The sequence below is a fragment of the Cheilinus undulatus genome, linkage group 2 (assembly GCF_018320785.1).
Source record: "Cheilinus undulatus linkage group 2, ASM1832078v1, whole genome shotgun sequence".
Lineage (NCBI taxonomy): Eukaryota > Metazoa > Chordata > Actinopteri > Labriformes > Labridae > Cheilinus > Cheilinus undulatus.
Genome location: NC_054866.1, coordinates 41,013,963 through 41,036,643, shown reverse-complemented (window position 1 = coordinate 41,036,643; position 22,681 = coordinate 41,013,963). Strand labels below are relative to the sequence as shown.

The following is a 22,681-nucleotide window of genomic DNA, read 5'->3' as shown; positions in this document are numbered from 1 at the left end:
ATTTCAACTCAAATGAACCACAAAAACATTAATGCTTAAAGCAGATTCTGCTTTCCTTGAAAAACCTCTATGGATTAGGCTAACACCTCCCTACTTGGCAGAACTCCGTAGCCCTAACATTACCCCTCGCACAGTCACATGGTGAAATGCATGTTGGTCATTACTCCAGACCTCACACAATTGGAGAGTCTGAAACCAGTGACTCTTTTAAATCCAGCCTAAAAATAATCTGTTTTTCTAAAAAACAGTAGCCCTATAATTCCCTTTGGTTATATTTGTTTAAATGCACCCAGTTATTTTTATGAACAAGTAATAACTTTTTAAAAACTTTTTTACCTGTACACTGTACTGGGGCACTTGTACACTTAAAATGAACTCACTCTCTTACGAAGAATTTGACCCAGACTGACATCCCAGCTTTCACAGCCACTGTGAGGAGAACATGACGCTCGGGGAAAAACTGTCTATCACAACATTTACAACAGTGAGCAGAAAGCGTACTAGCAAACAAGACAGACAGAAAGTAATTTATGCATAAATCAATGTTAACTTTGTTTCAGCTTGTCCCCTTTGTGTAATCAGCTGATAAAATCATGACACTTACAGAACTGCATTGTTATGAACACATTTATTGGGCTTTTTAATATTAAATAATAATGATCAGCTTTGTAATGCACAGCAGACTGAGGTCGATGCTGGAACCAGCTCCTCTGCACAATATTTAAGGTTTTGTTAATCTGGAATTGGTTTGAATTGACCAAGACTTTGCTGGTGAGATGGTTGTGCGTGCATGTGTGAGAAGAGGCGGCAGGAGCATGCAGAAGACTAACTCATTTTCAACTCGACACAAAGATGCAGAATGTTTGTATCGAGGTGGCGCTGTCAGTGTCTCTGTTGCCCTCTGTAAAAGCATCAACTTCCACCCCCTGTTTAATTCACCGACCAGCATATAAGTTAAATGAAGTCCCTCTATGGCGTGTGCTGCTGATCTCTTGGCTAGGTAATCCTTGCGAAAAAGATTTGGATCTTAACAAGTTTTTATCTGGTTGAATAAAATTAACAGTGCATGTTTGCATCAGTGTTCGTTACAGTCTGTCATCTGTCGTTACAGACAGACAGAGAGCAGAATAGACAAAAGACAATATCTCCTGGTCATTAAGACTCGACCTGCTGACATTTTTCCCGTCATTTGATTGGTCTGATGGTTGGTTGATATGCTCTCATGTGACAAAGATTCCTGTTCGTCTGTTGGTCGCGTGTGCATGTGTGTGTGAGAACAAACAGCGGAGCGTGCAGCTGACTGACTGACAAGCACAGCAGGACACAGACAAGAGCAATGCAGTGCTGGGCAATACAGACACAGAGGCACACAAAGTGGCTCAGAACATGTTCTATTCTGATTGTTTCACAGCGGTTACTCTGTAAATAACTGAAAAAACAACAGATCTTAAACCCAACATAAAGATGCAGGCTTTTTGTAATAAAGTGGTGCTGCTGAGTGTCTCTGCCCTCCGTCAGAGCCCAAACTCCTGTGGCCTGTCTAATACACTTGTCATTTAACACATGATACTGTCTGTTTATCATCAGACCGATATTTGCTCATAAATGACACAGTGCAGGCTGGAAGAAGTGCCCCTGTTAATAGTATCATTATATATAAATACAAACGATTGTCTGAGGATATTTTGTAAGCTATATGATGGCAAATAGTGACTGTGCCATGACCACAGAAATGATACAGATAAAGGCAGATTCATGCTGATTGTTTCTGAGTCAGTTGTTATTGAGTACAAAATAATAAGGATAAAAAAACTAAGTAATGCTATATAAAGCCTATGTTAATTTTTAAGGTTGTTCAGACTACCTGAGGTATGAAAGAAACAGCATTCTCCATTCAGGGGGTCAAAATGTGGAACGCTTTACCAGCAGAGCTCAAACTCGATCCAGACTGGGATCATTTTAAACTCTTTGTACCATTGTGTGATTATGTATTTGATGTTTCTGTGTTTTGTCTTTGTAATGTTGTGCTTGTTTTGTGTGAATCCCAGCTAGGGATGGGCATTGCAAATTAGCACTAACCACAAATGCTGTAGTGTGTGGCAACGGTTTACTTGCTTCATACTTGTCCCTACAAATAAACATTAAAAAAAAGAAGAACCTATCACTGAAAAAGATGACTTGAGATTTTTTTTTTTTTGTTTTACCTGCATGACCAGTCGATTGGTCAGTGCCTGGGTGTGATTTTCTTTGGTTGACTACAGCCCTAGATTGTAGGCAGGTGCACACTGATCGCTTCTGAGACCGACATTATTTTAGTAACACATAATGAGGTCAAAAATAATCAACAGTGGTTCATAAAGCATTTTATGTTCATTTTTAACATTTAGACTACAAGCAGTCTGCTGTGAGGGACCAGTCACAGATTAAACTGATCTTAAGATGAAGTAAAGGTTTTATTTAATTTTCATTTCATTTTAATCTGAACAACCAATGATTGGTCGGTGCATGGGTGTTATTTCAGTCAAACAAGTTTTTCTTTGGTTGCATACAGGCCTAGAAAATGGAGTCTGAATTGAACTGTGACCCTAAAAATTGGAATTTAAATTGAATCAAACCCTTAAATACAGAAAGATTCCCACTCCCAGTCTGCACAATATCAGAAAAATATGAAAATATGAAAAATGAAAACATGAGAGCATGGCTGTGATATCAGGCCTCTATCACAGAAAAAGTATTACTTCTGTACATACAAATCTTTTTTTTCTTATTTACAGACTTTTACAATGCAATTATTGCATATGGTCATTTTAAATTTGCTGTGTAGCTCTTCTTCACATTGCTTTAGCATTAACAGCAGGGCACTCTTTGTATTTTTAGCATGCGAAGGACAGACTCTGCTACGATGATAATTATCAAAAATACAGGAGCATCAGAGGAACCTTTTCAAACGTACTGGTTGGATAATGGTCATCCTCATCTCCCTTTGTTCTTCCATTCTGTGTAATAACATCATTCTTGAAGCAGGACTCCACAACCTGTCGTAAAACACATTACTATAATTACAGCTTCCATTTTCAGCCTGTCTATACATGAAGGGTTAATGGCATTCCCATTTAATTAGCTGTAATAAGGGATAGTCCCACAAAACTGCAGCATGGGGATGTCAAGCTTGTTTAATTAGTCTGTCACACAAACAAAAACTCCGGGGTCATGTGGGGCAACGATGTTCAATTCTTATTTAATTAACCTGTGAATGTTCACAGTGAAACACTGCTGGGTGATGTGCCAAACTGCTGCTTTACAGGGCTCCTCCATCCATCACTTCAGAGAATAAAACAATGTGCTGCAGCCAGAGGAAGCTTCCAGTAGAAGGATTGATCTGTTTTCTGGGAGCATTCATTCATCATTAAAAGTATGGGACATCAACAAATTTTAGAAATAATTTACATTTTTCCTTATTAATTCATTTTAAAATACTTTAACTGAGGAAATCAGCCTAATTCACTCATCCTGATACCTGAAAGACTTAAAATTATTATTCCATGGAATCTGATTTCCATACTTTCATAGGATGACATGGTTTAATTAAAAATTTAAGGCTAATTTAGCTGGGTCACGCTAAAAGATAATTGGGCCTATGTGGGCCAGATTCCACCCTTCTAATCAAAGTCAGCACTAGACCGATTATCTGATGGTTACAGATTATCTTGTCACATTTTCCAGTGGTGTGAGGTATGTTAAGAGTGATTTTACCCTCCACGATCTGTTTGGAGATAATCTGGGCCGCTCCAATATATAAACAGAAATATTAATCATGTGAAATATTTACAATAAAGATCCTGGAGAACACTGAGGACTGCTGAGCGTGCAGGCTGCTGATTTGAATGACAAATGGAACAAAAATCCAGTCAGGAAGCAAACTAACTAGATGCCAGCATAAAACTGGCTGGATACAGCAGATTGAAAACTGGTAACTTCTACATGTTTATGCCCCTTAGTTTGGCTGATGGCCAGTGTTACAGGACCAATATTGGCTGATAGTCATATTAAAAAACAGGGGTTGCCAAACTTTCCGACTGAGGGTGAAGGGCTAGGGATACATGCTCCGTCTGTTTTCATAATGCCGTTGATGACACTGTTTCAAGGGACGAGGAGCACTTGAAAACAAGGGGTAAAATTTGCTGCTAAGCCATAGGATGTTCCCAAAAAATCTCTAAAACAAATATTCTCTACTTTGTATTACCAACATCAGTACCTCAAACTCTCTGCAACTCCAGTATGATACATCAAAATGTAGTGCTTTATTCACTTCAAGGAAAAGTTTCCTCTTGACAAAATTCAGACAGAGATATTTGGCAGGTGAATTCATTAGGAAAACAATCAGCGTAAACAAATGAGATCATATACTGGGCTGACACTGAGCTACTTTAACACGTCTACAGGTTGGTTGACCGTTACTTATGAAGAGCTGAGTAGTAAAGTCCTGTGTGGAGCAGGAAATCAGTTAAGCTCTGTTGCACTCTGCTGACACCATGTCTGGAGAGCAGTCACATGGATCACACATGTTATCTCTTCAGTCTTCAGAAAAAATCAATTTCCTCACTTTCTTGGCTTAAATTATATCTCATAGAAAATGTGTTTCACCATTTCTTCTCATTTGCCTCTGATTTGGTTCTCCTAAAAGCCTCTCATAATCAGAAAGAGCAGGGATCAGTGACTTCTAATCATATATCAATGTGCATCATTGAGCATGTTAAAGGGTAATTGATGTAGAATGTGTGATGTCATCTAGATAATGAATTTAATTTCATTTGGCAGCTAGTGATCACAACAAATCAGTGTGTGCATATAATACTGAAAATCTGTCAATTTCTAATTTAATTTATCACAGCATGCTTCTGTCTTTGCTGGAAAATCAAATAATAGCGATTAAATTATGTTTCAGGATTGCGCATGTTAAAGAAAAGCAGCTGTAGCATCACTGACAGAGACAGGAGGGGGGATGCTACAGCAGCAATAATACCTCACCTCTGTTAGTGCAATAACTTCTGAAATGTTCTGAGTGCAGTTCTTTGCTTGAGAGTTTAAATCCTACCTTGTAGAGCTTTAGCCAGCAGGGTCAAATTCAGGTTCATTTAGAGACCTTTGCATCTCACTCTGGGCATGGATTTCACCTTCACCTTTTCCTCCTTCATTTGTTTTTCAGCTTTCAATATTAGGAGTCCAGTCAGTCCAAACCAAAAACCTGGGGGTAAGATATTAGCAAAAATTCCAGAGTTTTTTTGTCTCTTTTTTTTGATGTGATGCCAAGTTCAGATGACAGAGTTGTTTTAGTCTGTTACAATGGTTAGTTGGTCACTGTGTCAGATTAGGCGATCACAGAGCCATAAATTTGGGCTGACAGACTGCAATCACTGCAACCTATCTGACAGCGCTCTAAGGTATGTGGACTAGGCTAGATTACCTGGTAAGAAGGCTGTTATCAAACACACTGTATTTTCTGTACTATATTGTATTTGTCTGGCTACTGAAACTTTATGATGTATGATATGCAAGCTTGGTGCATTTGCTAAGAGCTCAGATACTAACATGTGTTTTCTATTTCTCTACATTGTTTATTTGTATTCATGGTTGCCCCTCAACGACACATCACAAAGGCAGGGATGTTGTCAAGGCTCATCCATCTTTTCTCTTTCTTATAGTTCCATCTCACAGCACCAACTTTATTAGTCTTTCTACACTTTGTCATTTGGTTTGTTTACATCTGTGACTGCTCCATGTACAAAGTGCTCTGTAATCTTGTTGATCAATGTTATTGACATCACAGAAGGTAGGACAAAAATTAAACATACTAGACTTTCTGTCAGACGTGTTCAGTGTGATACACTACAAAAGATGACAGAAAAGATTTTCGGAGCCTACGGTCGCAAATCCCTAGGACTGTTTGATCAGGCTATAATCGTGCTAAGCAAGTGTAGTCTATTCCTGGCTTTGGGACCCCACTTTACCAAACTCTTCTCACATGTTTGACCATGAAGTTAGTAACTTCTACCCAGTAAAAAACAGCTGATTTGATTCAGCAGTTCGGGAAACCAGATGTCAGCATTTCATTAATATGATACAAGAGTCTAATACTGGTTGCTGACATCTGGTCTTTTCTTTCTTTCTGCATCTCTCTCTTTTTTTCAACTAAACACAGCTTCAACAAATGCCTGTTCAACATGAGCCTTGTTCTACTCAAGGTTTCTGCCTGGTAAAAGGACGCTTTTTCTTGCCACTATTACTAAGCTGAATATGGTTTTTCTTTGTTGAAGGGTTTGTCATCCAGAGAGCAACAAGTACCACTGATGGATCGGGGAAGCCATCATGATTCAGAAATGGACCCAATGGACTATGAACAGTGACGAGGGGGCTTACATGTTGTTCCGCACTCGGGATGCTGTCCTCAAGAAGTTGCCGGACAGCAGGGGGGCATGGCCGTCCTGTTAATCAAGACAAGATGATCAAACCTGCATAGAATCAGCTGATCCTCTGCAGACTAGTCACATGTCACAGCTACATCACTGACTCTTCAGAGGAAGACTGCAGGAACTTTGCAGTCAAAACATGGCAAGGTCAATGAGAAAATAGAAAAAATTATAGTTTGTGAGGACAGTATGAATTTATTTGGATTAATATGCTGAATACTGCTGAGTGCTGTCCTCACAGAGGATTAATTTTGGGCCTTTCTTAAAAATATAAGAAAAAAATCTGCTCTCTTTATAAAGTGAATTGATATAGCATTGGTTATGAGTTGATGCTATACAATTAATGATCAAATGGCATGATTTGCAGATGGCCGGTGATACAGGTGCTAAATGGATGCATAAGAAAGCTAGTGTACATTAGGTGTGGCTGAGCTTCACATTTGTGCGCCATCATCAACCACATAGCAACAGCAAATCCAACCTCAGGATAAGGATGAGATTTGAACCCTTTTTCTTTTGAATACCTTTCTTAATTATCTACTCAGGAATTCTTGACTTGTTCTTGACTGATAAACCCATCTCTTTTGTCAGAGATCTGCTCCTTTAATGATTCATATCAAGTTACAATTAACCAAATAGAAAAACCTGTTTTATCTTGAGAAAGCAGTGAGCCAGCTGACTCAGACGTGCAAAACAAGTGCAGTTGTATGAGACGAATCCACTTTGTTCCCATCTTCATGGTCAGACAACAACAAGCAATATTGTCTTGTTTATACAAAATTTGATTCAGTGTCTGACCTTTATGATCAGAGCGTGACAGCAGCCTTCAGCTGTAGAAGCCTGAAACAGCTGCAGATGCTTCTGACTGAATAAAGACAAAACATTCTCATTTGCTGTTGTTTTAAAGTCTTTGGGAAATCATTTGATACAACCATCTGATGAGAAACAAGGCATATATAGATGTCATATGCATTGTCCTGTTTCTATTCATGCAGGTCTGTTGTTGCTGATCATGTAAAAGAGGGGACCTACATTCACACCATTCTTCTGGTGGCATATAATAAATATGTTTCTGGTATTTTATTCAAAAAATTAATTAGTTTGTTTTGTTCTAATGAGAAGAGATCATGGCACAGAGTGAAGCATGCCAGGTAGATACAAAGCACCATAATTTAATGCTTCACATTCAAGGTGTTTTGTGCCTAATTCAGTTAAAATGTGCCGTATAATTCTTATGACATGCCTCATGTTACATCTCTAACATCAAAGGTGTTAGAGATGTGAGCCCTCTTACGCTCTATTCTAGCAAATGAACCATAATATCACATCCATTTTATCATCAAATGCCTCTTTTTGGCTGCTCAACAAGCTTGAATAAAACTTTAGAAAATACCCTATCTGGACATTGTTTCACAGTAAGATGTTCAGACCAGGAGCCTCCCATCAAATACTTCCTAGATGATCCTCAGAGGTGGAGAGAAACATTACTATTTCATCATTCCACAAATTAGACCTCGAGAGATGTAGTTGAGGATCCTTCAGGATCTCCAGACCCTCTCTACGTTTCAAAAATAGCCCCAACTTATTATTACAAGCATAAAACTTCCTACAGTCGTAGCTGTTTGCAAGACAGATCCCCATCCCCTCTGCCCCAGCTGCTACTTTTCATGCACACTTTGTGATGTAATTTAGATGAACAGGCAGATATGTTAACAATCACTGTATCATCATGTCCCAAAAATGCTGCGTTATATCTGCTTCATTTATATGCACATAAATTAGATAGAGGTTGTTTTCCTGTTTGGAAACAAGTCAAGTACAACCAAATTGCTAAATAGCTAACCAAAGTGAAGTACTTATACGACTCTGTTAATTAAATTTGTAATTTAAAAGTTTGAGGCCAGTGAATGACTGATGAGTGTTTTGATTAAGTGCACTCTACTGTATGTCACATGAATACTCTGAATTACAAACTTGCAAAGGCCCCAGCAACATGAACAGAATAACATCCAATGGCTGAATGACTGAAATAAGATAAGTGAGCCGTTCAAACAAATGTGCAGTCTCGTCTAGACGCTCATTTTTGTATAGATAATTGTCGACTGGAGCGTGTTATTCCTTGAGCACGTTTCCTGTGAAAATAGCACCGCAAAGTGTGAAAGGGCCAAGGTGTCAGAGACTACAGCCACTGCAGTGCTACACTCATGTCTGAACATGCCAAGGGCTACAATTTGTCCTGCTCCACAAAGTGGGTTTCTGTTGTGGCAGAGCAGGTCGTAATTAATCTCTAGTGTGCTAACAAGGAGGAGGCAACTCCTGCAAGCAGGCCCAGCTGTAGTGCTCCTACAAAGGTTTACAGCAAGGCCAAATCTAAGGTCATTTGGGGTTATATATTTTTTACCAGTGAAAGAATCTTGGCTTCATACGCCATTGCTGGTCATACCAAAGACTCAATCCCTACCACCTCATGCTGGCAACCATCACTTCTCACAGTCTCACAGTCAAAAGAAAATTAAAACAGATCATACAATGGAATATTAAAGCAGACTCCTGTGGTCTGTTTAAAATTAGACAGGAAATAAGGCAATATAAGAGATAAAAATGACGAGAAGGCCAATTACTTTACTGGCACCGTTCTGTTAAGGGGTCTAAGTGCATCTGATCCTAAAGGGCACAGCAAGACACACTTCGGTTACACCCTGTGCCAACCAAGTAAGGGGGCAGTCGGCTGTGGAAACTAGGGGTTTCTAGGGGCTGAGTATCAGCCTGGCTGATTGTTGATGCTGGTATTTGACATTTTATTTTACCCGTAATTGGCAAAAAATAATTACTTCAAAGATGTGCTTCTTTGCCTTCACTGCAACTTTTTGTTTCCACACTAATCTAAAGTTCTGCCCACAACCCAATCCAACTGGCTTGATGTTACACATCAAGTTTCACATCACTTTCTGTGCAGTTACTCTGTGCTGTTTCTCATGTTGGCAGAGCTAGTGCTAATTTGATTGTTTTCTATTAAAAATAACAGTTTTACTTTTGCCACATGAAGTGCAATTTATTTGTCATCAAAAAAGAAATATCAAGTCCAATTCTCAGCTATTGATCATATTCACTACTAATCATTAGGAATGCATGATAATGGATTTTAGCCGATACCGATATTGATACCAATATTTTTAGTGGGAACGCTGAGCATCCACACTATTGATATTCGCGTCGGCCATTTTGTTTATTATTATTCTTCCACACCGGCTGTCTCCTCCTTCATACTTTGTCGTATCGACACCGTTTCAACTTTTAAAAATTCAGTTTCTTCGTCATTCGACTGCTATGACTTTTCTCGTTTCTAACTTTTATCATTGTTAAAATACGGCTCTTCATGCTATTTTCAGCTATTTCTATGCAATTTTCAGCTACTTGTAGGCCAAAATCAGCTATTTTCAGCTATTTTATGAGATTTTCAACTGCTTATAGGCCAAAATCAGCTATTTCTGTGCAAATTTTCAGCTATTTTAAGGCTATTATTTAGCTTTTCTTAAGCTAGTTTTAGCTATTTCTATCCTTTTTTGAGCTACTGAATGCCATTTTCAGCTACTTTTATGCCTTTTTTGCTATCTATGCTTTTTTATGCTATTTTCAGCTCTTTTTTGTGCTTCTGATTCTGACAACCCTAGTGGCAATAAGCGCAATGACAAAGGAGATCCTTTTTTAAATGCAGTAAGCCATGACACTGCTTGAAAAAAATATTAATAAGACACAAAGAGGTCCATTACTTCTAGTACAAATGAATCCAAACTTCCAGAACAACCAAAGTAACCCTTGAAAGAAACGACTGGCTTTAATGAACTGAAAAGGAAGAGAGCATAAACCCTATTTACTGGGATGTGTGGTACTAAAAAGTTATTGATCTTGTTTTAATTTTACAACAATCATATCAAAGTTGAAAAATAGACTGCAATCTTGATAAACACAATGACCATCATACTCCAGCAAGACAATAAGAGCAGGACCATAAGACAAAGACAATATGAATCCATTTTAAAACTGCAATCATCTTTAGAAATTGACAATTTGTCAAATCATCATATATCTATCCGTTGTTTTGGTGATGCTCCGTTTGGGGCTCCGTGGATCCCCCTCCCTCACACACTCACAGGCAGAGAGTCAGCAGCAGATGCCCCCCTGCATCTTTTCACTCTCCATCAACATGCCTGCATTCTGATACAATTAGGTGTACTCATTTCACTTTAATCTCAGCAGGAAAGCACCTTATCTCCACTGAGACTGTCACTCACACCGATCTGCATGAAGTTGGGACTTTGATGAACTTTAAAACTTGACCACTGGCTTTGATTTTGTGCCCATCTTGTCTGTGGACATGTGGGACCTTTGAATGCTCACTGCTGTTTAATCGCACTATCCCGGGGCACTTTCCCAAATAAGTACAAAAAATACAGTAAACATTTGCACAGCCTTGATGTCACAATGGCATTTTTTTCTGTAGCATTATGTTGCAACTGAATAGCATTTTATGTGGGACCATTCAACGTCCAGTAACATGAGTGGAAGGAGGAAAGAAAAACATTTACTCACCAAATTCAGCACAGTCTCGACAATATCCCGGTTGCTAACCTCTCCAACTTGGATCAACCCGACGAGAACAGCAAATTTCATTTTGATATTCCGGATTGGAAGCGAAGGATTGATAATCCCAGCTGGGAGCACCACAGAACCTGAGCCGGACATCATCATCATTGTCTCACCGGCGGCAGCGGAGACACCAGCCGCGTGCTGCCCGTGTCCTGAAGGAGGTTGTCGGTCCGAGAGAGACACAGAACCCGGCATGGTCACCAGTCTCTCGCTTGTCATTAGCCCCCCGCCCCCAAACCGGGAGGCTCTTCAGAGGCTAGTTATAGGCTTTCCCCTTGAAATAAACTGGCTCACTGCTCTGGAGCATCAAAAAGAAATGAAAGAGAAGAACACTCACGGTGCACCGAAAAAAAAAAAAAACAAAAACAAAACACAAACAAGGAATCACTCTCTGTCAGTAAAATCCACTCTCAGGAGTTCCGGTGTGTTGTCGGTGCCAGTCGGTTAACTGAGCTGTCTGACCTGCGCTGTGTACACAAAAATGTGTATATGTGCCGCCGCTCTCTTGCACGAGCGTCTCCGCGCTTGTGCTGCTGCTGCTGTCACCGCCATGTTGCCGCCCCCTGCCTGCTGCTCACTCTCAACACGCCTGCGCTGCTGCAATGATGAAGAGCCGGAGAGTGACCGTTAACAACCACCAAGGCTGCCCGGGCTAACTAACCGGCAGGTGGGCCCAAGTTAGCTTACGGTCCATTATTCCAGTGGCAGTTTCTGAGACAAAATACAAACATATAAGCTTAATTATTTACCAGAATTATGCCGTTGATAAAGTTTGGCTGTTGGCGTAAAGGTAGTAACTACAAATGCCATGCTGAGAATTCAAGACAACAAAAAAAGGTAAAAAGCTAGCCAAGCTCCTGGCAACCACTTGTTACTCCGAAACAAACATGGCAGCCGGAAGTGACCAGATACGTCTTCTAAGTAAAAGCTGAAAATAAAAGCAAAATAGCATCAACAGTATGTTTAAAATTATTTAACATAAAATCAAAGCAAATATTAAATATTTTCATAATTACATTAACATTAGTTACCCATATGACCCTTTGGCTACCATAAAAAATCTTTCCTTTTTCCCTCCAGCTGTCCTTATTCTGAAATTCCTCTCAAAATATGTAGTATGACATCAACCTGATTAACCCTTAGTAGGGCACTCATTGAAATACTTTGAAATTCAAAATTGAGACCCAAGAATAATATTGGTGGACATCCCAATATTTTTATACTTGTGTCACATATAAACTTAGCACAAAAGTAAGGAAATATGTGGTTTTTTCTCAAACAGTGCCTCTTAGCAATAAATCTCATACTACTGGAAAGCCTGTTTATTCCCTTTTAAATGGTACCACATTTGTAAGGAACATGCATCTGTGGGATGAGCAGCAGAGCTGAGTACGTGGGTTGCACCCATTAAATTATGAAAAAATGTCAGATCTTCTCTGCCCATACCAAACAGCTTATTCTGACACTGACTCTTGTTTGGTGGATTAGATGATTGAAGCTTGAAGAACCAAGACATATTGGCAATTTAACAGTTTACCAATTTAACCAACAGGAGCCTCCTCATGCTGGTCACCAGCCTGGTTACAAACTGCTGTGGAATGGCATCCCATTCTTCAACCAGCATTTGTCGCAAGTCAGCCAATGTGGTTGTGTCGGTCACTCTCGCAAAAACAGCACGCCCAAGATGTGCAAGTTTTCAATGGGGTTGAGGACTGCTGCCAGGCCATTCGGTCCTCTCCACTCCCAAATTCTGGCAGTTGTCTGTGACAAACCATGTCCTGTGGGGTCCAGTGTTGTCGTCTTGGAGATCGGTCTTAGATTGCAAAGTATAGGATTGCCACAGGTTACAGAATCCTGTCTCAATGCTTCTTTGAGCTGAGATTTTGGCATCACCTGGGCTTACAAGAAGCTCAAAACAAGAGTCAAAAGCAACAGCAAAATAAGCTGTTTGGCACTGGCAGAGCCTTGGCAAGTTTTTTATGGGCACAACACACATATTCAGCTCTGCTGCTCATCCCACAAACACATGTTCTTTACAAATACGGTACCATTTATAAGGAAAATAAACATGCTTTCAAATTGAATTTTTGTCAAGAATTGCTACAACAGAGAAATAATCTACTAAACAGAAGTTTTCTTTCTTTTTGTGCTAAGTTTACAGTATATTTTTTCATTGTTATGGGAAAAATCAGTCAACAACATGCCCATATATGATTCCTTGCCCATTTATGGGGAAAAAAATGAAGTGTATGCATGTCTGAAGTCAAATGAGTATTTACCTGCACATTCAAAAGTCATTTAAATACAAAACTTTTATTTTACAAGATGCTTTGAAGTTGTCTTTAGATTCTGGCGTTTTAGAGGCAAGACATGATTGCCATTTAACACATACTGTTATACTGTTGTAAAACTATAAATCAGATATATTTCTCTATCAACACCACTGATTTTTTTTTCCTAATTCCAATAGAAAATGTAAAAAAAAAAAATCACAAATATTAATTGTCTACACTGATTTAAGCAGAAAAACTAACTGTCACCAATTAAAAAATATATATAATAAAACTTTTTTAGGGTTATCAATATGACCAAAAATCACTCATATTTCACTATATACATTATAAATTTCTATGAATTAGGAAAATTTACCACTGGATCCCTCTTTAATATTTTCAAACCTTTGGCAAACATCTTACTACACAACAGAGTATTGTTACCCTACATTACACTGACTTATTTTTTAAGGAAATCCCTTTAGTACACTAGATAAGTAGGCTTTATGTCTTAATATAGACATTTTACGCCCTTAAACAGGCATATGTCCAGTTATGGTTCTGCCATTTTTCACTCTAGATTTTCAGTAATTGTTAGAAATCCTACACAAATAAAACATGACATGTAGCACTACTTTTCACCTTTATACTATGTAACTTTAATCAACTGATCATGGTTAGGTATGATTTTAGAGCCATTTGTGTAGGACTAAAAGAGATGTAAAACTGTATTTTGTTTGAATTCTGGAAGAAACAAAGTTTGAGACACTGCTGATTAGTCAGATGGTGTGACTGTAGTGTGACATTGACTGACCTCCATTGTTCTATTGTATCACAGAGAGTTGGGGGAGGCCATGAAGGAAGTTGACCAAAGTGATCATATTGGGTTCCTTGCCCCATGAAGGGTTAACAAAAGATATAGCCAAAGATCTTCAAGATTTTAAAACAACTGTTCTTCAGACCAATACTCATCTAACGTGTTTCCAGGCTGTTTTTTTGTTTTTTGGCCAAAAACATACATTTTTCATGGTAAAAAGACAAACAACTTTGTATTTATTACTTTTTTTCTCGCTGCTGTTGTGCTGTCAAAAGACCTAGTGTAATTTTGGGCTTTTATGACCAATGTTCCAGCCAAGCCACACTGATGTCTGAGTAATGCAGTTATGTAAATGGTATTAAAATGACTTTGAGTTAATTAAACCCATAAAATTTTGGAGGGGAATTAAACTGACAGTTGCTTTTATTAAAACAGTAGGTTTCTTAAAGGTTATCACTGAAGCTACGCTAGAATTACCGAGCCATTTAAGCACTAACTATTTTTGCTCTAGTCATCATACAAACAGACACCTGAATACTGGTTAATTCCGTGGTCAACGACAGGACAGGACACCCAGCACTCCTGACTGCTTTAAAGGTCTGCTTGTCAAATACTCAAAGATTATATTATTACAGTTAGAATGCATTCATGAAATACCTATTGTTTATTATCAATTTTATTTAAATTACATGGTTGTATGTTTGTTACCCTTGCATGTTTCATGCTTGGCTTTTATTTTATATTTTTCAAGGCAACACATGTTTTTACACAAATGAATAATGCCTTTAAGATGAAAATCTATTTTTTTTTTCTTTTAAGAAACATAAAGCAATGACAATCTTTACAAATGAATGCGTTGCATCTACATATTGTGCGGTGCCTTCTGTCTTAGGCCTTTAGTCATTCAAAAAAAATTCCCTTCTCCAGTGTCTCTCCAAGGATGACTTTTTAACTCATTTTAAGTCTTCTGAAAAGGATACAGTATGTAACTAAAAACCAACATAACAAAAAGGTTCGGGTGATTATATAATCCTGCCTATTGCCTGACTGACAGCCTAAAGCTGAGCTTGCATTCCATGACCTCTTTAAGCTGAACATTGTCAGCATGGCTTCAAAACAAGTAGAAATAATGTCAGACTTTTTACAGCTAAACCTGTTATGTATACCGCAAAGCAGTTTGTTTTAAAGCTTGAATAAATAGGTCTAATGCAATGAGAAACAGTTGTAATTGTATTAGTCTTCTTATCTATGAGTACATGAAATACAATTCAATCCTGTCGTGTTTTGTTTTATAAAGGTTTTCATGAATATGTAAATGTCTTGTGTTTTTCAGAGTGCCATATACTTGGTAACTAAATAGCCTCATGGGCACACTCATTTCAATCAGGAATGATCACTTTATCGTATGCTTACAGCCTTGGTCCTTTGCATTTTCTAATTCAGTTATCTCAATGCAAGGCTTTTCCAATGTCCTTTTAATGCCACTTCCAGGAGTTCGTCCTCCCTATCCTCCCATCTCCTCTGTTAATCTAGCTGGTCCCCATTCCAGTGAGAACCATAAATGCTGCCAGTGCTGAATAGAGGTCAATGGAGGGGGTTTGACTTTGCTGTTCACACACCAAGAGCATATAGGAGCTTTATAGGAGGTATAGATTCAGACTCAGTGAGCTGCAGAAATGTTCATGTAATAATAGTTACAGTATAGTCCACTTTAGCAGTTTTGCAGCAGTAATGATGAATGATCCTTTCAGGTCACATCTGGCCTCATTAAGGTTTGGAGGGATGCCAAATTGTAGTAATTGTCCAAGGCATCATACTCAATATGTAAACACACCTTACAGCACAGCATTCATTTATACTGACACATCCATGAGGAGGCTCCCTTTCTAATAGTTTGAACACTTGCAGTTCTTGGCAATGTATATCTATCTCCCAACATAACTAGCTTTTTTACTGAAAGGGACATTTAGGGGAAAAAGAGTGTCCATTGTAAAGGTGAATGTTGTGCTCAGAAAGGAACATCTAGTGGGGAAAAATAACACCAACCAGGTTCATTAGTGTTTCCCTTTTACTTAAGCCAGTTTTAATAAAAGGCCAAAGGAATAATTACTCTTCTTTATTTGATTTTATTCCAAACAATGCTTTGTCAACATTAGAAATGAGTTGAAAGAGGAAAGAAGTTGTGCATTTTTGCTGACCTCCTGTGATCAAGTGTTTCCTTTATATGGCCAGTAGAGGTCTCTCTCATCCCAGATCAGGGAGAAACCATCAGTGTACAAGAAGTGTACATGATCATGACGTTTTTATTTGAACAAATGCTTCTGAACTCTTTGATTTTTACTGTCCAAAACATACATCCAGACATCTTTAAAGATCAGCAGTTGCCTATAACTCAGAAGTTCATCAAACATCCTGATGTGTTGTCTTCATGTGACAGCAAGATTAAGAATCAGAGAAAATAACCTTTTTTTAACATTTCGATAGTTTTATTAAAAAATGATGTTCTTGTACTTGACTTCACAATCCAGTACCCTTAAGCAGGTATGATCAAGTCAAACCTTAAGTCATTCATTTCACAACCATAGGAGGTCAAAGTTCATAAAATTACACCCATTCAGAAATGGCAATACTGAAGCAAAGTAAAACCAGCTTACACTTTTGTACCATGAGTATTACAGGAGGGTTGACACTGAAAAAAACAATATATAAGATATTCACATATGTACTATCCCTTCACATATATACAGTATTTACAGTTTGTTTGCATGTACAGTGTATTCACACATATTTACACAGACGCTTGAGTCTATATCATAATTATAGCTTAAATCTGAAAAGAATAACATAAACATGCTTCCCAGAAGCATTTAAGAGCTTGAATGTCCTAGACATTGTAGATTAAAGTAACAGTAATACAATATTATTAAAGATAATAATTATTTTAAAATACAGGTTTAGCAACATGAAGGTAAATAAAATCCTAACTCTATCAACATTGGCAGGATGATTTATTTCCCATTGAGTATTTATGTTCAGCACCTAAAATATGTCCTCTTCAGTCATTGTGCAAGTACAGAGAAGCCCAAAATCAATTTTAGGACTTTTTTTATCTGAAAAAAATTGACAAACTGTGCTTTAGTTCAGGGGTTTTGTCAGTGCTCTGTGTCTGCCTGTTAGCCATGAATCAACGGCTCAATCTTGACCTCAAAGCTGAGCAGACACATCTGACAAAAAGTTTCAGATTTTGGTCTCCGGGCCATCTGTGATTAAAGGCTGGAAGGAATTGCGGATGCGGGCAGCTTCTGCAGCACAAAGGTGGCCAAAGGCTTTGTTGTACCAATCTGGAGTTCTACCCCTGAAATTAAAAACAGTATATTTAGTAAAAAGAGCTTACAAGCAGTTTCAATAAGCTGTAACATTTATGCATCTGAAGTGACATAAAAAATAAAGTATTGATTAATTATGCATGTTAGAGCAAGAAAATGCTCATGTGCCTTACTTCAAGTCCACTCTGCAGATGTGAGTTAGTCTGGACTTTCCTGAGCCGCAGGGCTCCAGCAGGTAGTTGGACTCCAGCACTATTGATCGTACACCTCCGATAGAAGGACAGTCCTCATGCTCTATGGACACAGAAACCAGGGAGCAGGCACCTTTTGGCAAGTCTGTCCTCCATGACCTTGGATAAAAAAAAAAAAAAAAAAAAAAAAAAAAAAAAACAGTAAGTCTGTGCAATTAAAAAAATAAATTTGGCCACTTTCATTCACATTTATTTTTTTCTCACCTGATCACTACAAAGTCTCTGCTAGGATGAGGTGGCATGCGGTTGAGGACATACTGGAACACCTCTGTATGCTTGTCCAACGTCTCACAGACTTTCCACTGCAGCAGGTCAACATCCCATAGGTGGCGCTCACGCAGCACACGGTTCAAAACTACAGACGGTGGTGCTTCCACCTCCACAGAGACTTTCCAACGCCTCAAAGGGTTCCCATCGCCCACCTGAATAAGACAAATCCACAAAAACCTTCATGGTTATTCGTGGATCTGAAGGCAAATCCATGCTCTATGTCTCAAGCATTATGATGCATTTCCTTCACATCACTGAAAGCTGATTTTGTTTGTTTTTAATATACTTTAAGTTTGTATAAGAAACATAATCAAAGGAAGTACATTTACCTTCTTGTAGAAGAGCTCTGTGTTATCAGAGCTGCTGCAGGACACCCAGTACTTGGACTTTTCGCGGGCCTCTTTGAGCAGGTTCTGAAGCCTCCCCTCCATATGCGTTTGGTACGTTCCATCATCATCTTCCAGCTGCTTGCACAGCTCGTCAATTGTTGGTGCATGCAAGTCAGCCTCCACGTAAGAATTACGCGACTGAGTAACCATCTCATGAGGGATCTAAGGTGTGTATAAAAGCATGAGGTAAGACTTGAAGCAATTATATGTAAAGGCATTCCTGTGGATATTGCATCCAGGCTTGAAACTCTTGCATCATCTCAACAACAGGTTCCTCGCTTACCTCAAAGAGACGGTTGCACTCTATGATCATATGAGCGAGGCCTTGTGTGGCTGCTAAGTTTTCATTCAGGTCCTTCTGGTCTGGTCTGCCAGTGGCATACTTCTTCTGCATGGCCCTGGGAAGAGGAAACTTATTAGGCCAGCCGAGTCCTCGAGTCTACATCCCTCTGAAACGCAGTATATAAACCCTTCCTCCACTCTGCAGGAAACCCCTTTGATCTCCTTAGCAATAATTTCTACATGGTAAATTAGAGAGCTTTGCTTTGTTTGTACACAGCATGATCTCATTAAACATTGAGCTTTAAAAAAAAGAGTGTCATGTCATTGTAAAAATGGCCCTGAAAGAGCAATCTACTGCACCCCTGAGGGCTGAACAAACCCTGTAACCTATTTTATGGAGTCATAGGTGAAGATAATCATGCAGGAGTTAATAGAATGCATGCACGTCCCCTTCATTAGAGTTTTAATAGAGACAGAGTGGCAGGGAAATAGATGGGTAAAAAATCTACCTTGGTGAGAGATTGTCTTTCTTGAGAATATTAAGATGGAAGAGGGATGGAGCCAAGCACACAGCAATGTTCATGGGTGTCATCTGGTTCTCCTCCACAGAGGAAGTGACATCACTGAGGAAACAGAGCAAGGTCTGCAGCACCTCTCGATTTTCATCCGACATCAACATGATGGCTGCCTGGACAGCTTGCAACCTTTGGTCCTTTGGCACATCTGCCCATTTGAGAGAAATGATTTGTGTTATTTCTGCGCCACAAACAGACTGATAGAAGGGGGCAATCATGAACTGTCCAGAGTTATTTACTGGATTTGTTTCAGAATCATCACTCAGCCACATGCCCTCCATGTCGGGTTTAGATGGAGTTTCAGTGACTCCAAACACAAATAAAATCAAGTGATAGAATTTAAAATGTCAGGGAGGTTGGAGCGCTTACACTGATAGATGTGAAGGAAAGTCTCCCCCAGCTTGCTGGTGAGAAGAGGCTCGGGTAGATCCCTGAAGAACTGCTTCACCATGTCTGCCACATCATACGCAGACTGGTCTTCATAGTTCACATTGTCTGGAGAGCTCTCATTCATCTGCCTGAGAGCTTGAATTCGAGACTTCACCCCAGACTTACGAAACAGACCCACCTTCAACAGGAAAAAGGATTTTGTAAGCAACATGTAACCTCATTGTACAACAGTTGCCCTTACTGTATTGTAACTAAACTACTGTTGTATCATTACTTGTGTCAGTCAAATCTGAAACCTTACTCCACTCTGTAGCATTAGATAAGCCATGTAACCTGAGAGTTTAGTAAAGCTGACCTGGTCAAGACACTGGCTCCTCAGGTAGCGCAGAGCCTGCTGGAGGCCTAGCGGCAATGGTTGTCCTGAACGCTGCACATGCACGATGAGAGGTACTCCAAACACATTCTTGTCCTTGTAGTCTGGTACCTTCATTCTCTTCATGAACTTTGGCACAGACCTGTGAGTGACATGTGCATCCATTTTTAAAGCTTAAAATGACATGGTATGACAAGCATGCAAGCCAAAGAACATTCTAGTTACAGAATGCAATAAAAAGCACAAATTTGATAATGTTGGAAAAATGCTGTTTGGAAGTTTGAACTAATTTGAGAAAAATTTTTTAAACTGATGAAGAGAATCTTGGACTTACCAGGTCCAGCCATGTTTGTTGGACATGGAGTACTTCTCCATAATTGCAGTGAGACGCAGAAGAGAAAACTTCTGCAGCAGACTTAGCTGGCCTGCTGACTGGTTGGTTATCTGCAGCGATGCCACTGAATGACTTATACGATTAGATATCTGAAAGCTGGGCCATCGTAACCTATTAAAGGTGAATACAAAGAAAATAATTTTAGGCTAGAGTAATGTCACATATTTCAGAGCTTTCAGTACAGTTTCATGCATCTTACCGATTGGGTCTTGTGAGTGAAGCGCCCACTCCTGAGTCCCTCCTCTCCCTGAGCCGTGTAGATTCTGTCTCTGCTAATGACACTCTGTCTCCGTCCCCGTAACTTGGCGTGGTCTGACTTCCTGTGACAGAATTTCCTTCGAAGTCCAACGTGATCTGACTGGAAGATTGTAGGCCATCTGTATTGTCTCTCCTCTCATTGTCCACCGGCACTAACCCCTCTCCCACAGGTAACACATTCTGAGACCAGTGATCCACTATCTGCTGTAAGCCATTGACATGCAGCAAGATATCGTCCAGGTGAGGAAACAGGTCCTCTTTCTCCAGGTCTATCAGGTCTCCTGTACTGGCGTACAGATGGGAGCCGGGAACATTATCGTACACGCTGATGCGGCTTCCTCTGGAGCAGCACTGGGTGACAGGTCTGGATTCCTTCCTGCATGTAATGAGTGGAGGGGAGTCCAGGTGCATGCTGCCTGTGTGCCAGTTGATAGAAGCCCCGTTGGTGGGGGACAGGCTCTCTATGGACAGTGCTTTGGGGAAGGTTCCTGGCTTGTGATCTTTGGGGATGTGGACCACCAGGTCTTCATAGGAGCAGAATTCATTCCTGCGGTTTTGTTCGGCCACTTTATTCACTTGAGTGCCTGAGAAAATGTCAACGTCCTCCAAATACATGCCGCTGCGTTTGTAATCCGCCCGATGAGGCTTACGTTCCTTCAGACTAGGCGTGCTGACAGCACTGCCACTAGAGTGGCTGCTGCCCTCGCTGCTGGACTGGGACGGAACCACTTTGTTGGACGGTGTGTCTGAAGCCTCAACATCCCCGTTGATTATCTCCACACAGCGAAGTGTCTTTAGTGCCTGGGCCTCCTGCTGCAGCACTGGAGCGCTGATCACTATCGTCTTACGTCCTCTCCCTAGAGTTCCCTTGGAGCGCAGAGTCTCCATGCGTTTTAGGAAGTCTTTGGCACGGGTTCGGCTTGTCTTGCCATGTTTGTCTGTGATAGAGCTGAAGTGGGTTATTTCTTTAGGGATGTGGGGCATTGTGAGAGAAGTAGAGTCTGGCATTGCTGCAGAATCCGAGCAGGTACGGTTGGAGCAGTCAGAGTCCTCCGTGCTGAGGCCCCTGTGACCGCTGCCGCCGCTGCTCTCGCTGTGCAGAGAAGAGACCTCCGGCTCGCTGAGGTCAGTCAGAACGCTCTCACTGCTGGTGGTAGTTCTCAGAGGAACGCCGTCCCTGGAAGGATGACCCTCCCCGTGGTTTTCCAGCAGACAGTCGATGTCCTGTAGCCTGGACCAGCGCCGGCTGCTCCACTCAAATGTCCATTTGTCACTGATAGCAAACAGGTCTTCTTCATCAGAGTCTTCACTCTGGGGAAATACAGATTATGTTACATCATTTACTCCAGCCCACATGATCTAATTAGCTATTTTTAGCTATCTTGCAGAAATAAATATTCCTTTTTCGGTCTTCACAATAAGATCTTAGGAACTCCCCACTTACACCTGTACACTATAGAAATACTACAAGAGACTGACATATCTCAAAGCTTCTCCCCTCCCTAAAGAGAATCTTGCTTTTATTTCATGAGCAGAAAATCATTCATAGCATCAGCTTGCAGCATGTTAAAGCCTGTGCAGCATCACATGTGTCATCTATGCCACGAGGAGCAGTTAAAGAGGAAATTCAGGAAATAGCAAGAGGATCTGCTCTGAATTAATAACATTATATAATCAGCCAACAGTGATATAACACCAGACAAATGATTCCTTTGACTTGAAGACTTTTCCATAAATAGACCAAACAGGAAAGAAATCATTAATATGAGCCAGCAGGCTGCATTCCAAAGTAGGGACAGATAAAAAGCTGTCCTTCTCAACAACATGAATACAAGAATGGTATAGTCTCAAATATCACAGAATCTGGGCTGGAAGGATGAAGCCAGATTGTATTTGTGTTAATGCCATAAGGATATCCATAACTTGAGGCTGTCTTTGTAAGAGAATATTAGGTCTAACAAAGGTATTT

At 39.9% G+C, this 22,681-nt stretch overlaps 2 protein-coding genes across 5 annotated transcripts in view; both read right to left on the bottom strand.

The window, feature by feature from the left end:
• nbeab (neurobeachin b) overlaps window positions 1-11,333 on the bottom strand; it is a 333,968-nt gene extending 322,635 nt beyond the window's left edge. The window contains exon 1 of the mRNA XM_041798435.1: window positions 11,058-11,333. Within this exon, the coding sequence (XP_041654369.1) occupies window positions 11,058-11,333 (276 nt within the window). The remainder of the gene's footprint in view (window positions 1-11,057) is intronic.
• Window positions 11,334-16,410: 5,077 nt separating this feature from the next.
• Window positions 16,411-22,681, bottom strand: part of stard13b (StAR-related lipid transfer (START) domain containing 13b) — a 104,879-nt gene continuing 98,608 nt past the window's right edge. Inside the window, exons 9-18 of one of the 4 annotated variants that reach the window (XM_041806212.1) lie at window positions 20,654-22,023; window positions 20,395-20,565; window positions 20,043-20,202; window positions 19,667-19,865; window positions 19,232-19,445; window positions 18,724-18,838; window positions 18,381-18,602; window positions 17,986-18,203; window positions 17,704-17,880; window positions 16,411-17,559 (exon numbers count right to left, since the gene is read on the bottom strand). In XM_041806212.1, coding sequence (XP_041662146.1) covers window positions 17,442-17,559; window positions 17,704-17,880; window positions 17,986-18,203; window positions 18,381-18,602; window positions 18,724-18,838; window positions 19,232-19,445; window positions 19,667-19,865; window positions 20,043-20,202; window positions 20,395-20,565; window positions 20,654-22,023 — 2,964 coding nt within the window. In that variant the 3' untranslated portion in view covers window positions 16,411-17,441. The remainder of the gene's footprint in view (window positions 17,560-17,703; window positions 17,881-17,985; window positions 18,204-18,380; window positions 18,603-18,723; window positions 18,839-19,231; window positions 19,446-19,666; window positions 19,866-20,042; window positions 20,203-20,394; window positions 20,566-20,653; window positions 22,024-22,681) is intronic. The other 3 variants (XM_041806213.1, XM_041806214.1, XM_041806215.1) reach the window with 3 other exon arrangements.